The 16,243-nt window shown below is 48.5% G+C and overlaps 7 protein-coding genes across 7 annotated transcripts; 3 read left to right on the top strand and 4 right to left on the bottom strand.

The window, feature by feature from the left end:
• Positions 1-93: 93 nt before the first annotated feature.
• On the bottom strand, positions 94-855 carry M437DRAFT_81846 (uncharacterized protein; the record flags this gene model as incomplete). Its single annotated transcript, XM_041027628.1, has 1 exon — positions 94-855. The coding sequence occupies one exon, from the start codon at positions 853-855 to the stop codon at positions 94-96; it is 762 nt and encodes a 253-aa protein (XP_040883030.1).
• A 595-nt stretch (positions 856-1,450) lies between these two features.
• Positions 1,451-1,941, top strand: M437DRAFT_81847 (uncharacterized protein; the record flags this gene model as incomplete). Its single annotated transcript, XM_041027629.1, has 2 exons — positions 1,451-1,511; positions 1,568-1,941. 2 exons carry the CDS (start codon positions 1,451-1,453, stop codon positions 1,939-1,941), a joined length of 435 nt encoding a protein of 144 aa, XP_040883031.1.
• Positions 1,942-2,799: 858 nt separating this feature from the next.
• Positions 2,800-5,522, bottom strand: M437DRAFT_63538 (N-acetylated-alpha-linked acidic dipeptidase 2; the record flags this gene model as incomplete). The annotated part of the gene is made up of 2 exons (XM_041024273.1): positions 2,800-2,982; positions 3,045-5,522. The coding sequence occupies 2 exons, from the start codon at positions 5,520-5,522 to the stop codon at positions 2,800-2,802; spliced, it is 2,661 nt and encodes an 886-aa protein (XP_040883032.1).
• Positions 5,523-5,858: 336 nt separating this feature from the next.
• Positions 5,859-7,520, bottom strand: M437DRAFT_41070 (uncharacterized protein; the record flags this gene model as incomplete). The annotated part of the gene is made up of 1 exon (XM_041020308.1): positions 5,859-7,520. One exon carries the CDS (start codon positions 7,518-7,520, stop codon positions 5,859-5,861), a length of 1,662 nt encoding a protein of 553 aa, XP_040883033.1.
• An 803-nt stretch (positions 7,521-8,323) lies between these two features.
• Positions 8,324-11,460, bottom strand: M437DRAFT_63540 (uncharacterized protein; the record flags this gene model as incomplete). Its single annotated transcript, XM_041024274.1, has 4 exons — positions 8,324-8,433; positions 8,489-10,304; positions 10,542-11,384; positions 11,440-11,460. 4 exons carry the CDS (start codon positions 11,458-11,460, stop codon positions 8,324-8,326), a joined length of 2,790 nt encoding a protein of 929 aa, XP_040883034.1.
• Positions 11,461-12,488: 1,028 nt separating this feature from the next.
• Positions 12,489-13,949, top strand: M437DRAFT_63541 (uncharacterized protein; the record flags this gene model as incomplete). The annotated part of the gene is made up of 1 exon (XM_041024275.1): positions 12,489-13,949. One exon carries the CDS (start codon positions 12,489-12,491, stop codon positions 13,947-13,949), a length of 1,461 nt encoding a protein of 486 aa, XP_040883035.1.
• Positions 13,950-14,293: 344 nt separating this feature from the next.
• Positions 14,294-14,785, top strand: M437DRAFT_63542 (uncharacterized protein; the record flags this gene model as incomplete). Its single annotated transcript, XM_041024276.1, has 1 exon — positions 14,294-14,785. The coding sequence occupies one exon, from the start codon at positions 14,294-14,296 to the stop codon at positions 14,783-14,785; it is 492 nt and encodes a 163-aa protein (XP_040883036.1).
• Between the last annotated feature and the right edge of the window lie 1,458 nt (positions 14,786-16,243).

Below are 16,243 nucleotides of genomic sequence, written 5' to 3' on the forward strand. Positions count from 1 at the left end.
TGAAGGTGCTCTAAACATAAGAATACACAACTTACAAAGGTTACCCAGCCAGAAAGTCCTCCGAGAAGCAACACAGTCTCATGCAAGTCAGCCCTACCACCCTTGAACCCAGTAGCCCAATTCTTCGACCTTCTTTCCACGCCGCAGATGTTTTGGCAGTGGAACGACCACGATAAGGTAGTAGTCCTCTTTCTGCAGACAGATGCGCTGCAGCATTACACAAGACTCGCATGCTCCAGCTCGATGTCTAGGTACCGTTGCTGCCAAACCGCATACTTTCTGCTGCACACAAGTGTTGCCAGATGCATAGTCGATGACTGCTATGTTGAATTGAATGTCATTGACCATGCACAGAGAGGTCATGGTCGTGGTGAATTGATCCTGGAGGTAGGAATACACGACGGGTGGGAGATCATGCCCATTACTCGCACAGTCAAGAACGTCCTTCAGAGTCCTGGTCAGACCAGTGAAGGAATAGACCCAAGATTGAGCATTCGTAGAGGGCTTCTGCATCAACAAATGTGACACGTGTTCCAGAGCGTGTTTTGCTTTCCGACACTCTTGTGTTCTGCGATCAAGACGAGTTTCCAGATCGTGCCTCTTCTTGTCGAATTTTGTCTTTTCATATCTCAGTTTGCCGTAATCTTGTTCCAATTCCTTGAAGTGTCTCTCCAGAGTGTCATAGTCTCTTCGCAGGTCTCGATGATTGATCTCCAAGTGCTTCCCAGCATCGATCTTGCGTTTCATGTTTTCGATATCTCGCTTCTGCTCTTTGACGATTTCGCTCTTTTCATCGGCCACATCCCTCCAACCAAAGCCATTCGCTTCATTCTGAAGCAGGCACTTGGTTTGCATTTCTCTCATTTCCAACTCTTTTTGTAGTTTCTTGATCTCGACTTGTGCATCATTTACACTGCGTTCCAATCTTTCGATCTCTTTCTGTTGAGCCTCGATGGTTTCGTCTTTTTGGTCGCATGTGGTCTTCTAGACAGTGATGGGATCATTGGTTGAACGGAGGTACTTGAGCTCGACGTCTTGAAGGCAGATGCGCTAATTCAGCCTTTCGATCTCGGCGGTTTGTTGTTCGGAACTCATGTTAGACGGGTGGCTGTGCAATGATAAAGATGGTGGCGGCAAGGCAAGTGATGGTGGAAAATTGATGGTTGGTGGTAGTCAATGGTGAGGATGAGAAATATGAGGGATGAAAGATGGAAGAGTGAAGATTGTCTAGCAGCTGGACGCAGCTTCGAGAGGAAAGAGCTGTCCAGAACGCGAGTGAACATTTTGTTTCGCTGTGTTCGCAAGATAGAAACTGCATCTTTGCTCGTTCGCACCTACCTGCTAGTGGATGAGACATCAAAGACCATTCTTTCCACACCACAACCAAAACTCTCCTACACACCCACACTCTCAACATCAACATCACATTCAAACTCTCAATATTCCAAAGATGTCTTCCCAACCCCAACCCGACGAAATCGTCATCCCAGCCCTGCACGCTCAAATCATCTGTAAGCATCTCACTCCCTCTTAAACACCAAGCCCCATACTCACACTTCTCATCTAGCCAACATGCGTATCATCGATCCCAGTCTTGACTTTCCCATCATCACCACTGGCTATGAAGAAGAATTTGGCTCTTGGGGTGCCATGGTCTGGAACAACCAAGGCGAAGTCGAGTACCACGTTTCGGGTTGTCACAATGCCGTGGATGCTTTGCGTACCCTGCTGAGTTCTACCTCTTGCGCCATCTACACCAGATACCGCCGCAACGTCGACAATGGCGACAAGGGTGAGAATGGCGATGCTGGAGATAATGGCGATGCTGGAAATAATGGCGATGCTGGAGATAATGGCGATGCTGGAGATGCCGGACATGCTGGCCATGCTGGCGATACTGTCGATGCTGGCGACGAGGAAAATGCTTCAACCCGTCGCTAGTGTCTTAACCTTCGCTGGTGAGTCTTTATCGTCACCGTTGTGGTAGCACAGGGAGACTAAATCTAGCTCACCGGTATTAGCGTGGCATATGCAGTACACTCAGCAAGAACTGTACAAAGAGCTCATGAGCAGACTTAACCAACTCACAGCTGTCCATGGCCACAGGAATGAGGAAGATATCGAGATAGGAGAGGGTATACATATGACAAGGAGTGTGCAAGTGGCTTGTAAGCAGACTTACCAAATCACGGCTGTCCATGATCAAAGCAGTCGAAAAGAGATTGAGACGGAGGAGCACACCAAAAGACACAAACAGCATTAGCAACCTCATCTTGCAGCCCAAACAATCAGAACTCACATCATTCTTCGATCCTCGAGACCACGATAAGAATCCTGATCTTGCTTATGAAGTTGCATGACCACAGCTGCTCTCTATTATTGAGTACATGCTTGATCGGTAGTCGTTGATTATGCAGCCATCAATCAATTTGCGTCGCGTCCCTCTGCTTTGTCCTGATCTGGGTGTCAAGCAAATTAGAGACTGATGTGACAATGAGAGGCAGGACCAGATGGGATTTATACCCCTGATTAGCCCCTTCCCAACCTCAACCCTCAACACAACCATTATTCTCGAACCGCTTTCTCTTCTTTGAACACTCAATCAGTCAAGATGAAGTACAATTGACACGGAAAACACATCAAAAGGGAAAAAAAATGACATTTTTGCCATATCTACAGACGAATGCAAAAAAGTCCCATTCACACCCAACGAATGCCACGCTACTCCCAGAAAGAAAATATGCACATAAGAAGAAAAAGAAAAGGATCCTATACAAAGTGAAAGTCTTTTGAAGTCTATCACGCAACCAACTTCTCAGCAGCCTGTCTCAATATCCTAGCTGCACGTAATAGTTGTCCCTGCGCATCTAGCCATTTCCCGTCGTACATTGCGTCTCGAACAGCAGGGAAGTAAGCAGCTGCATAGCTATCCCAGAGCTGGGGGCCAAAGATGACGTGTTTGTATTGTGTTCTTCCAGGGACCTGATTCATCGTATGTCAGCACATTACCCTCCACATCTTTGCGGAACAGAGATGGTACTTACACCGTAGGGACCGGTCTCTCCAGTACCCGGTAGATCTAGTAAATCGGTCTCGAAGTTTGCAACCCTTGTGTTGTGCTCAATGCGTTTCAAAGCATACGCGTTGGTCTCGAAGCCTCCGCTGCCAGCAAGCACTTTATTTGCCCACATGTTGTCGAATTCGTGGAATTCCTTCGCTTTGGCCACAAACACGTCCACTGCTTCTCTCAACGGTTGAATACTGAAAGGAGTGGTGTTAAGATCGATTTTTAGTTTTGAAGCGGTGGCTTTGGCATCGGCCTCGAGCCCGTCAATGATGGGAGTCATGGCTGCGGCATAATCATTAAGGTCGAAGGGGATGATTGGTCGATCTGCGATTTCCAGAATCAAGAGCGCCCATACTGTGGCAAGTGTCTTGTGGTACTGGAATTCAGGATCTCCATATTTTGTCATCCATTCGTATGTTTCGTAACAGGAATGGTATGGGTATCCATTTTCTTCACCTTCGAAGCCAAAGTCGAGCGATGAGGTGCCAGACATGTATTGGAAAGGAACATAGTCAGATCCCGCGCCCAGGCCCTCGATTTGTTGATTTTGCTCGTCATAGATTTGGCGTAGGGTAACGTTCTTGTACGGATCCGCAACTCTATCAAGGACGTGCATCAGGGCCTTCTTATACAGCGGTGATCCAGCAACTCTGAAGTTCGGGCCTGAAACTCCTACATCGACGTTGAGGTATCCAACACCGTGTTTACGCAAGTAATCCATGTTATCTTCAACAAACTCGGTAGAACCAACAAAGTTGTACTCCTCGGCATCCCAGGAGACAAATTCGATAGAGCGGAGCGGTCGCCAGCCAAGTTTTATGAGGTCGCCAAAGATGGTCACGACTTCCATAAGGACGGCTTGTGAACTTCCAGAGTCAACACTGCCGAAGCACCAGGCGTCGCGGTGAGAGCCGACAACCAACTTTTTGCCTGGTGTCTCCATGCCTTGAACCAGACCATGGACATTCCAAATTCGTTGTTTGGCGGTATGGAAGTTGTTGTTGACGAGACGAACTTCTGGAGAGTTCTTGTCGCCAGTCCACCATTCGACATCGGGCACACCACCTTCCCAGTCGCTGGAAGGGACCTTTTGGCCGTGTCCTCTAAGAGCTTGTAGAAGGTGCTGAGCATCTCGCCAAGCCAATGGAAGACTGGGTATGTATGGTAGTCCATAGATGTCTTCGTTAATGTCCTGGTGTTTAGTGTCTTGATGCGAGGGTTGACCAGGTGTAAGAGGATCTCCCACGACCAAACTGGAAAGAGCGACAGATCCACGTTGTACAGAGTCGCGCGGTCTCCATGGACCGTGGGGTATAACAGGACCTTTCAAGAAACCATCTTCCTTGGGATCCGAGTAGATGAGACAGCCAGCAGCTCCAGCCATTTCAGCAGCCTTGACCTTCATACCACGGTCTGCCTCCGTGTGGTAGTATCGTACCAGAACAATAGCTCCCTTCAAGTCTACACCCATATCTGTCAGACGCTGAAAATCCTCACGTGAGCCTCCATTGGCATATACAAGGTGGCCAGTGACATTTCCATTTTTGGAATAACCATGCCAATTGAGAGTTTGTTGTTTTTCCCTCCCTGACTCTTTGAAGACCGACTCTTCCTCAAGTAAAGCAGTCCACCTCCTGTCTGCTGGAGACACAATCTCAACATTGCGGCCATCGGGCTCTGGGTAGTTCATGTAGACAAAGTATTCGTGCATCCTGACATCATCCAAGTGTTGAGCACGCCAGTTATCCTGAACCCATTCGGCCAGCACAAAGTCGCCTTCTGTACCAGCGACGTGATCGTACGAAGTGATATACTCGAGGTATTCGGCAATGCGATTTGGTGATAATGAAGCCTGCTCTTGTACTCTGGCGCGCACGCTCTCGGGATCGTAGTGTTGGGCCATATGTCCAGCATTTGGTATGACATCAAGGGCGAAGAGGACGTATATCAGGGCAGCTATGGTAAAAAGACCGAACAGGCGGGCAATGGTGGGCAAACTGAGACGAAACTCTTCGGGTATCGTAGGGAGGCGCTGGCGTAGCGACGAGAAGTTTGGCATTGAGAAGCGGCGGAACGAGGGTAGGTTGCTCCAAGTATGTGATAGCTTGCCGAACAGTTGACCTCGCCGCCGGCTCGTTGCTGATTCGGGCTCAAGTATTTCCATCTCTTCCATGTCTCGCCGTACCGCAGCTTCTTCATCGTCGTCGCTTTCGCCATTCACCTCGGGTAGGTATAAATCGCTGTCCTCGCTCGGGCGTGGTGACTCGGCGGTGGGTGCTCGGTATGCGCCATTGCGGGCTGATTGACTGGGCTGTCTCCCTAATAGACCTTGTCGTTCTGTTTCGTCGCTTGTTTCGTTTGCGGTGTTCGAGGATGAAGGACGAGAAGATGTGGCCTCTTCATATGAAGGAATAGGGAGATGAGCATATTTCTTGTAGGGGTCTTCGCCGCTCATGGCGTCGGCGACTCGGGAGACAAGTTGGACCTATAGCGTGTTTGCCTGTGGCGGAGGTTGAAAGGAGCGTATTCAGGCTGCTTGTCAAAGTCGAGTATTGTTATGATATCATTCTGTTTATTTCGACTTGTTCCATTCACCCCGGTCCTTTGGTCGTATCGTGCTGGCAGGGGAGCATTGGACAGTTGGTTTGTTCAATTAGCACCTCATCACTTATCGGCCTTGGGGCCAAGATGGGGAAGGGGCATGCGTCAGCTTCCGTTGCTTCCACCCAAATCCTGCTCCACTTCAACGTATCATCCTTCGTATTGACTCGTATTCAATTTCATCACTATCTCACTTCTTGCTAACAATCCCACTCGCACAAACCACAACTTTGCTCAACACCTTGACTCCTAATCCAAGCAGCCATACTATCGCCTCGAACGAGAATCCAAGCAAAAATAATATACCTCGAGTCACCCTTGGCAGCTTCTCCTTGTTCTCCCCAACTTCCTTCTTACCGACCTTCTTGCTTCGCCGCCAGCGGCTTTTCGCAGTCTCCTTCTGAAGGTCACTCTTGGACTTCGCTGTCAGTGGTGGTGCCTCAAACGTCTCTGCTTTCTTCTTCGTCTCAGCCATCCCACTTTCGGCAAAAGCAACAGCCAGCACTGCACAGATTGCGCTGTCGATCATGTACTTGCTTTGAAGCCTTCTGAATGAGGCTACATCAACTTCCAGCGTCTCTGTACTCAAGTCAAGATAAACGACTTTTGAAGGCTTTGCCATTGGTTTGTCAGGATTCATCGGCTGATGCAGAGTAATTCTTGCACTGCTCTTCTTTGTAAAGTCAAATGGCCTATCAACAGAGATGGCGAAAGTGCCAGCACATGGATGTCGCAGCTCGTAGCTGTGTTGTTCAACACCATATGCGCTAACTCCTAGAGGGATGCGGACAAGTTGACAAGACTCATGCGTCTTGGCTTCGGCTACTGCATCGAACGCCAGTTGCGCGGCTTGTGGTGATGATGCTCGAGGGTCATATTGTGCGATAACATTGGCCCGACGTGTCGTAGCCGCTGCCTCAAGTGCGCTCAATGCCGCTTGTTGCGGAAAGATGGTCGTTTCGTGCTTTACATCCTTGTGCAGAGTCGCCACATCTAACTGAGCAACAGGCACAATAACAGTTCGGGCAGGATGATGCCTTCGAACTGTGAGTTCGCTCGAAGCATCCGAAGGAGACACAGAGTACAGTGTACGGCCCTCTCGTGATCCAAATCGTACTTCAGCCGCTGTCGAGCCGACCCCGATCTCATCTCGGTGCATAGTCAACTTGATCTTCTCCGAGTGGAAAACTCCATTCTGGCCATTAGCAGCATTCCACAGAGCTTGCAACTGAGAGAGACCTGCAGCAGGCGTTGGTGAGGTAGGCGATGGCACATCTGCATGAGTCTGACAATGATATCTTGCATTGCGCTCGAGACTCGGTCGAGGTAGATTTTCAGTTGGGTAGTATCGCTGCTGCGAAAGTGGTAGACTTGGGTCATACTCTGGAAACATCGACTTGATAGGTGGTGACACGACTTTTGGTTGGGCTGAGGAGCCACTATTGGTCCTCACTAACGTTGGACCTGAGAAGTCGGAACGTGTCTCGCTGGAATTCGAATCGATTGATATCTTGCGAATTGCAACAGCCGGTCTCCTTCCAGTGCTTGCAGCTGTCTCTGACTGTAGTGAAGAACTCAACATGCTGTTGTTGTCGGGAGAGCAATTTGAACTAAGGCTCGAGAAGGAAGGTCTTGCATCTGACTCAGGCGATTGCGCAGACGTGGGTTTCGAGACTTGAGGAGTAACCTGCAGAGCAAGTCCTCGAAGTTTTCCCGAAGGATACAGCTTCGAACCGAGTACAGGCGATGGAGTGTTGCGTCTTGTGTGAACATCTTCAGCCTGTCTCAGACAAGACTTTGGAGGTATTGAACAAAGAGGCGATGGAAAGAGTGATAATGTCTCGGAAGCCATGGTTTGAAAATAATGTTGCAGGCCTGCTACAAATCGAAGGAAAAATCAAGTATGGACTGCCACAAATAACTCTTGATGTTGTTGAACCTACCTCGCTCAACTTATAATCGTTTGCCAGCAAGACGGCCGTGAAGTTATAGCCGCTGGCAAATCGATAGCGTGTGCATGATTGCTTGGATGCATACTTGAGAGCGATTCATATGCAGTGCACAAGCGTCCAGCATTGAAAACAGCCATTTATTGGACGGTTAAAACCATATTGGTTGCGATGCGTTGCCATTCTTGGTTCTTCGAATAAGCGCCCTGCTCAGAAGTCGCGTGGAAGCGCTGAGGCTAGCAATCACGTCTCCACTCGCGACACGCCTAGGATTGTGGGCGAGAAGTAACTTGCAACCTCAGTTGACAGTTGTTGTTTGTCCCAGTTAGCGAACTTTGCTAGAAATATGTTGGTGTATCTCGAAATTCTCCGAGATTGTTGATTACGATCGGAGATGGGAGACCTTGATATTCTCTATGTGTTCTGATGCTCGTGTTACACGTAAAATCATCAATCCTGTCTCCTCTCTTGCTTCTGCATGTTCTCATTCTCTCATGTGCTTTCTCGACGGTATCTGAGACTAGTAAAAACAGATCTGGCGTCTGCTGAGAAGTGTGGCCCTTACAGTGACGCTTCGCTCTACAAAACTGTACTGCACAACTGATTAGGTGTAAGACGAGTGCTGTATCAAGATACAGTCACATATAAGAAAGCAGTATCGTTGATCGGGCCAATTGCCGCCAGAAGTAAATCTGACAGGCTGAATCTAGCCATCCAAGCTTGTGTGATCTTCTACTGGTTGTAGCTCCCACTGAATACAATCTTGATAGAGTGTACCGCCCCATGTTACTGGGACGTTGATAAAAGTATTAGAGCCTTTTGAAATGATCAGTCTGGTTACTCCAACTCCTCGCAAGATACAATGACTTACATGAGGAATATACAGATCCAAGAATTGTCCTGCAAGTATCCATGGCGTCAGATTTCGAAAAATCCAGTGTTGGACAGCCATTATCGTCGTCATCGTTCCATTGCGCAGAGAGCTGGATCGGATTGCCACTACGAATCGCCCCAGACTGTCCGTTAGGGAAGTAGAGGTCACCCGATGAGGTGTTCTGCCCAGGGCTAAATACCTTGCCCTGGGATTGCATGCTCTTACAAAAGTCGTTCACAGCTTCCACAGCGAACTCAATGGAGACTTCGTAAGTCCCATCGGTTTCCGTGGCGACAGGCGCTGAATTGCAAGTTGCAGTGCCTATTGACGTGGTCATGGATGCTTCAGTTGACATGGTCGAAGACATCTTTGTCGTCGTTGCAGCCGCATCAGTTGACGTTGTCGATGCGACCGACGACTCTAGACTTGTGGCTGCCGAATCCTGTCCCAGATCATTGTCAGAAGTATCACCACCAATGGGGAAATCCGAAACGTCCCAGCCTGGAACTACACAATCTTCTCCCTCTTCCTCTTCTTCTTCCTCGTCTTCTTCCTCTTCATCTTCATCTCTCCCGTCTTCATCTCCCTGGTCTTCATCGGCTGGTGGTGGCACAGGAGTTATAGACGCCGTTTCGGTGGGTATAGCTGAGGTTTGAATGGATTCTGTTGTTGCATCAATGGTGCTTGTAGCCTCTTCAGTCTTGTCCGGAGGCTTTGTCGAAGTTGGCGTCGAAGACAATTTTGGCGTTGCACTGGGTGTAGCAGTCGGCTTGGCACCCACGACATGGATATGAGGCAGACTCGGTAGGTCTATCGTGATCGGAGGATTGATCTTGCCAGTATCAAAGGGATCTTCGATGCTCATGGTGGGATCAACAGTCTCGGATAAGTCATCAATAGTGATTCGTGACCATTCAACTCTATCGGTGGTGAAAGGTGGGAACGTGACCGTCTTGTCATCTTCTGTCACGGGGTCCCTGATGATAGTTGTAGGCGTCGGCAGTGTGTATGGAGGCAGAACTACCAAGCAAGGGATCGAGGTACATGTGATGACTGGTGAGCTGACTTCCCAGACGTCACTCAATGTAATGTATGAGCCATTAACAGTAGACGAAGTGGACGTAGTAGATGATGCCTGTGAGGAACCAGACTCTGTTTCAACGTCACTGGAAGTCGTCGTGGTACCTTCATCACTCGTCAAGACCGATATGATCATGGGTTCAGTGGTCAAAGTTGACGTGAGATCAGTCGAAGTATTGTTCTGATCACTTTCGGTCGAGAGCAGAGACGAGGAACTTCTGCTGGCTACAGTAGTTATTGGGACAGGCTTCGTGTTATCGGCAGTTGAGTTTGTCGTTGACAGGCTTGTCGTCGTGTTGAGCTCTTTAGCGGACGTGCTCGAGCTGAATGAAAGATTAACAGGCGAAGAGGTAAGAATCGAAGTGATGAAGCCTGACGACATCCCGAAGAGTTGCATTGTGGTATTGCTTCCGACAGGATTTGTCCAGAGTGAGGTCGAGCTGCCGGATGCTTGGACGCTGGTGACGTTTTGTACAGTCTGAGTAGTGTTGAAGCCATCCCTCCTGCTGTAATGGTTTCGAGATTGATTTGGGGCAGCAGAAAGACGTCGGCGAGAGTTGGTGCCGTTCAAAAATACCTCATAGACATATTGAGCATTCTCACGTGAAGATTCTCGTTTTTGGTTGGGAGTTGGGGCCGTGTATTCAACCCACGTCACTCTATCATCAGACTCGGCATTCTTCGTTCTGAGTTGATATGAATAGAGTCCTTTCTTCTGCTTTGAGAATATGCTCTAGCTCTAGTCAGCGGATCATCAGGACAGTCAGGGAAAATATGCCGGGTTCTTGACCACGTGTTGTATCCGCATGAGACAACGAAAGCTCCGTGGCCATTCATCCTAGCAACTGACTTTGCGATATATCAAGGTGCTCAATGAACTGTGTAGACATCCATGATCACCTTCAACAGATAACAGCAGCTCCCGTTGAACTATCGTCTTCGGGATGGAAAGGGTTCGGGAAACACTTACCGATATCTCGCTCAATGCTTTTGCTTGGAAGTCTTGATCGCTTTTTGGAAAAGCAAAACGAGTCTCCTTTCGGAACTTGCTCAGCGCCGCCGCACCTTTCAATTTCGCTTTTTGATACAGTAAAGCTGTTTCAGGGTTGTCAGACGCCCACCTTTTAAACCATTCCGTGTTCTTTCCACATGCTGAGTTTTGAGGTGCGCAGTACGTTGTGCCTGCAAAGTTCAGTCCAGCGTTGGCATCTCCAGTCAATCCGATCCCGCCTTGGATCGTAGTCGCGAAGGGAAACTCGTCACAAGTATACATCAGTCCACTTGGCATATCTTCATAGTCCGCAATCTGATAATTGGTTTTCTCTACCGTCTTTTGAGTATCCTTGTCAAGCACCTGCTGTTTGCCCGATGGATATTTCAGAAGGTTGGGTATTTCGATATTTTGGGGGTTTACTGGGTCTCTGCTCATGTCCGTGACCCAGATTGGTGGCTGATCCGGCTCGGGACAGATGTGTGTATCCTTCCAGTTCCCGGGGCAGATGCCAGGAACTCCCTTTTTTCCTCCCCTGCGAGCGGTCGCTCTTTTATGATCGGAATCATAGACCAATTCCATCTGAAGGGTACCTGCGTTGGCTCCAGGTTGGGTCTTCTCGACATTGTTGCAAATGGCTCTCGCGTAATGGCAGTTGTACCAAACTGTGGGTGCTGGATTCAGGGTTGATACTGAAGTCGACGCTTGTCCGTCCTTCTCAGACCACCAGGCTGTTCTAACGCCATGGTTGACCTCAACTCTGGTCCCGCGGCTGTATTGGGCAAATGTGGTATGAACAAACAAGGCCAACAGTAGCAATACCTATCAGACATCATCATAAGAAGACAGGGATCTAGTGGATATTGAAACAGCGTACCGTAAAAGACCGAGAGATCATGATTGCTTTAGCGAGTATTCTGAGAAATCCAATATTACTTGAGGCTTCAATGCTTCTGGTTCAAGTCCAATCATATCGATTATATATAGCGTACTGCCTGTAATAATTGGCGAAGGATTCAGGACTTTGAAACTGCTAGGGTGTATGTGTCGTTTGTAATCGCACCCATAATTCGCGCGGCGCCTAGTATCAACAACCACCCTCGTTGACAGAGCGAATATTCGAAAGAAATATTGGTTTCCTTGCACGTCCCAATCGGAAGGACATCACGGTCTCTCATCTTGATCTATGCAGGAACCGGGCATTTGTAAGCGACATCCTTGCAAGTCGATGCCGAACTTGATACTCATCGATGTAAGCCTGTCAAGTAGCCGCGAGGATGCTCGAAGCTACCTGAGGGAGTAGAAGAATCACACCACTGTTCTGCACACCATGAACAAATCTGGTCGTGACTAGTGTCGCATGAAGACGTTAGAGTGAGGGCTTACCGCTCACTGAAACGACATACCTGGTGCCTTAACTCTTGAAAAAGAGGATCAACTGTGCTTGAACCCCTAACATCTGTGCGTCGATCCGGCGATGTAAGCGCCTGACTTACAAGACAGAAATCCCAACGATCAGCCAAGCAAAGCGACTCTCGAACCATAGACTAGTGTTGCCAGTGTACTTGGTACTGTGAATGAGCCCATGAACCAATGCAGTATTGTTTGAGAGCGCGTCAAGATCCTTGCCATGAAGCTTGGTTTGCAAGCGCCAAATATTCACAACTTCATCTTCACACCTAAGACCGATGTGCCATAGATCCCACATGTCGAAAGCACTTACAAAAGTCGCGATCGATGGTTTGTTGAATCTTGCGCGTGGTTCCGCAGATGCGTGTTCGAATGATGCCCCCTCCAGCACATGATCGTCCGAGATGAAACGCTTGGCAAATTGACAAGGGTCTTGCCATAAAACACATCGTGACATGGAACCATACTTAACTCATCCTTATTCGAATCTGATTGAATGACCGCCTTGATGCAGACATGGCTTCGACTCTGACTCCAGAGATCCTCCAGATAATATTCTGTCAACTGCGTGAGCATTACGGTCCGAAAGCTCTTCTTCCGTCAACGCTGGTGTGTCAACATTGGAGGGACGTTGGTTGCCGGACTCTTTGTTCACACGTTGTGCTCACGAACAGCAATCTTGCGCGCTTCCTTGATTGCGCGATCAACTATCCCGAGCACTTGACTGCGATCAAGTCGCTGACCCTCGAAATTCAGGCAACCGTCCTTCCACGTTGGATTGAAAATGCTGGAACTCGGGAGTCTTACAGAAAAGATGGTCTGGAAGAGACAAAGGTGTTGTTAAACCAACTCAAAACGGTCGCCGAAATGATTCTGCCAAACGCATCGAGTTTGCATACGTTTTCATTGTTTGTTTCCATGCCAAAAATCACCAGAAGAAGACCTCGTCTTGACTACATTGGCTTCAGGATCGACAACGAAGTACTTGGTCAATTACTGCGAGCACTACCGACAAGCTGTGTAAATCTTGAAGTCGACACCGATATGTCGAATTGGTCCTCCCAGAAGAAACCACATCACGTCTGCTCAGACCTCTGGCATGTGCTGCCACAGATGCGCCATGTCAAGCTCCGTATGCAGTCACTTTGCAGCAGGATGCTATACATCAACCATGAAGATCCCGATGATCGACTTGCTCAGCCCGACATGACACGTCTCGAACAACTAGATGAGCAGCGTATTGTAAAGGCAGATCAGCTGCGTACGCTGAATATCTGCACTCGCTCGCGAGAAGGTGCTGGTCCTCTCTTTGTTGAATGCGATTTTCTACAGAGAAATCTAGATCTAGGTGTTCAAGAGCCGTGGGGCCGCCCATCGACTGGCAGAACACTAGCTCTAGCCGCGAATCTTGCCGCAACATACAGAGCTGGTGGTTTTCCAAACGCCGTACAAGTTGAGATATCCCAGCCATGGTTCGGAATGGAAGATGATGAAAACGACCCTCAACGGAAAGAACGAGCGCAAGTCTACCGTAACGTGATGTTGTCGCGTGATTGTATGGCGGACAATACTTTACCACAACCTCTAAGACGGATCGACGGAGATGGCAAAATGTTAGCATTCTACGATAAGACTGATACCTGCATGATTGGAAAGGCTGGTGACTTGTTACACTATGCAGAATACTCAGTCTGGCGTGAAACATTGTATGGAGCTCGCATGCCTTGTTGCACCGACTCTGTACCTTCAGATGTTAGGCTTCAAGCCACACCATCGTTCATGTCGAGAGAAGAATGGCAGAAGCAATCCGAATTTGTCATGATTGGTTGGAGAGAGGGAGAAGATCACGGTAGAAAGGTCGCAAGAGTGGTGCCACTGCCTGGTGCTGATGCGGGCTTCGAGATCGACAAGATGCCATTGTTAGAAGGCACACAGATGAGTGGTCAGATCATCGAGTATTTCGGAGGCTACCTTTGAGGGTCTCTGGTATACGACTGCTGTGAACAAGTTCAAAACATCAGTCAGGAGATTTCCAATTCACTACGACTTCTCAATCCTGGTGGGCCCGCACGTGAATTCAGCATTGGCGTACAGGAAAATCTTTTGAATCTATCAACAAAGAGACAGAAGTACAATTGATTCTCTTTGTTCGATGTATTCTTCAGGAGAGATCGATGTGACTTCCGGTCTTTATTCTCCTTCTCTCGAGTTTGCAATTGCCGGATCCGGCAGGCATATTCTTTCTATGCATCAAAGCGCGAGACTTTAGCAACCATGTAAACAATCTTTCTGCACATATCTTGTATATCGTGTCTTCCGTCATGGCGAGACAAAAGCGTCCTCCAGTCAGGCGGTCACGCCCCTCTGTCGCTGGCCCCGATGCAATCGACCCAGGCCCTATAGTCTCAAGATACATGCTCGAAGATCTGAACAAAGAAGGCTACATCAACTATCCCGTGGAGACGACAGTCACTGGACTCGATCTCGCCTTCGGATATGGTGCAATCATAAGACAAGCGGAGGAGCAGAGGGGTCATCACCATCCTGGAGAGCCATACCACATCCATCCATGTCTACAACGCAGCCAATGGAAAGCCATGAACGATGATGAAGATTGGGAAGCTATCTTGCCGTCTATTGAGTTGGCTTCGCGGTTCTTGGATGATCTTGCAATCACCCCTTTCTTCGCTGGCTTGGCAGGCAACAATGTCAGGAAGCTAGATGATCCTACACATCAAAAGACTCACAATTGGGTGTTTGCCCAGTGGGAATACGATGACACGGTTGGTAGGGAGAACATTACTGCTACTTAAAATGCTTTGTTCGCGATGATGGCATTCAGGCAATGGATTGTGCTGGGATCTGAGGAGGTGGTGGATCTTCATGGTATGGCAGCATGCTGAATGTTCGAGCCGTCGACCTACACTTAGAAACTTACTAGTGGCGTTTGAACGAGTGATGCTGAACAAAAATGCGTGATCGCCCTGGATTGAGATTCTACGCATACTGCGCGAAGATTCTGGATACGGAGCTTAAAGATGGTCCCAACCTTGGTTTCCAGGCACCGACGAGAAAATAGCAAAGTTACGTACCAGGTTCCTGCTTGCACAAACCATGATACACGAAGTCACACACTGTGCCTGGAGAATATGCGCTCTTGACACTGGCAAAATTGAGCTTGCTGAACCATATCTATGCGATCGACCAACCAACGAGCTTGGTTACGAGATCGAGAAAATGATCTTTTCATCTGTGATCAGAGCCAATGGGAGAAGGAGACATGTTTCTGCACCATATGGACTAATGATTGCGCGTTATCCAGGTCCCAAATCATGCGGATCGTGAAGACGCGGACCTTAAGCTATTTCCAAGAGGCCAGCCTTGCGATTGGAACCAGGTCTGGCGCACCGAATATCCAGTTCACATGGGTCTCTGCAAGAGGATTTTCACGAAAGACTTCTGGGATGGAGATGTTGCTAGATATGGCCTCGCCGCTTGTCGTCCAGAGAGGAAGAAAGGAGTCATGTTATATTACAAGATGATTGAGAAGACCGATCCACTGGAGGCTGGCTTGAATCCAAGGTCACTGGCTTTGCATCAGTTGACTTGGATCGTAGAAACCAAAAGATAAGAGCTGCTGTCAAGGCTGACGATATCGACAGAAGTGATACAGAGGACGAGGGTTCAGATGGCTTTGTTGTCAGAGGCAGGCACAAGAAGCTTCTTGAATTGGTCGAAGCAGATGGAGATGGTGATGTAGAGACGACTGACACTTGTTTAACACTCAGCTAGGCAGAAACTGATAGGGAGATTGAAGGACACAATGCCGATTCTTTTGTTTGTTCGCTGTGACATAAATTCTCTGTCGTTCAGAAACGCATTGTTAATGATTACTGTTCGCAATTGTTCGTTGAGGGTGTAGGGAAGCTTCCATGAGATTTCAGAAGCCGCACGGCTGGACATCGCCCCAGAACCTGACATGAAATTCATGTCGACCGATAGAATTTCAAAAATCGCAGAAACCACTTAACTTTGCTTGTCGCAGAATCGCGAAGCTCTCGAATGAGTAGAGGAGCGGTAAATTGAGGTATATATTGCAACATCTTGCGACCGTTGACATCCAACAGCCACAGAAAGCCTCAGCTTTCAAATCTTCCGTGGCGCAATTTGGCTAGCGCGTTCGACTGTTAGATTTGCTTCGGCAGATCCGCTATCGAGAGGTTGACAGTTCAAGCCTGTCCGGGAGAGCTCCTGTTTTGCTGTTTTTGTTT

The sequence above is a fragment of the Aureobasidium melanogenum genome, assembly GCF_000721775.1.
Source record: "Aureobasidium melanogenum CBS 110374 unplaced genomic scaffold scaffold_3, whole genome shotgun sequence".
Classification (NCBI taxonomy): Eukaryota; Fungi; Ascomycota; class Dothideomycetes; order Dothideales; family Saccotheciaceae; genus Aureobasidium; species Aureobasidium melanogenum.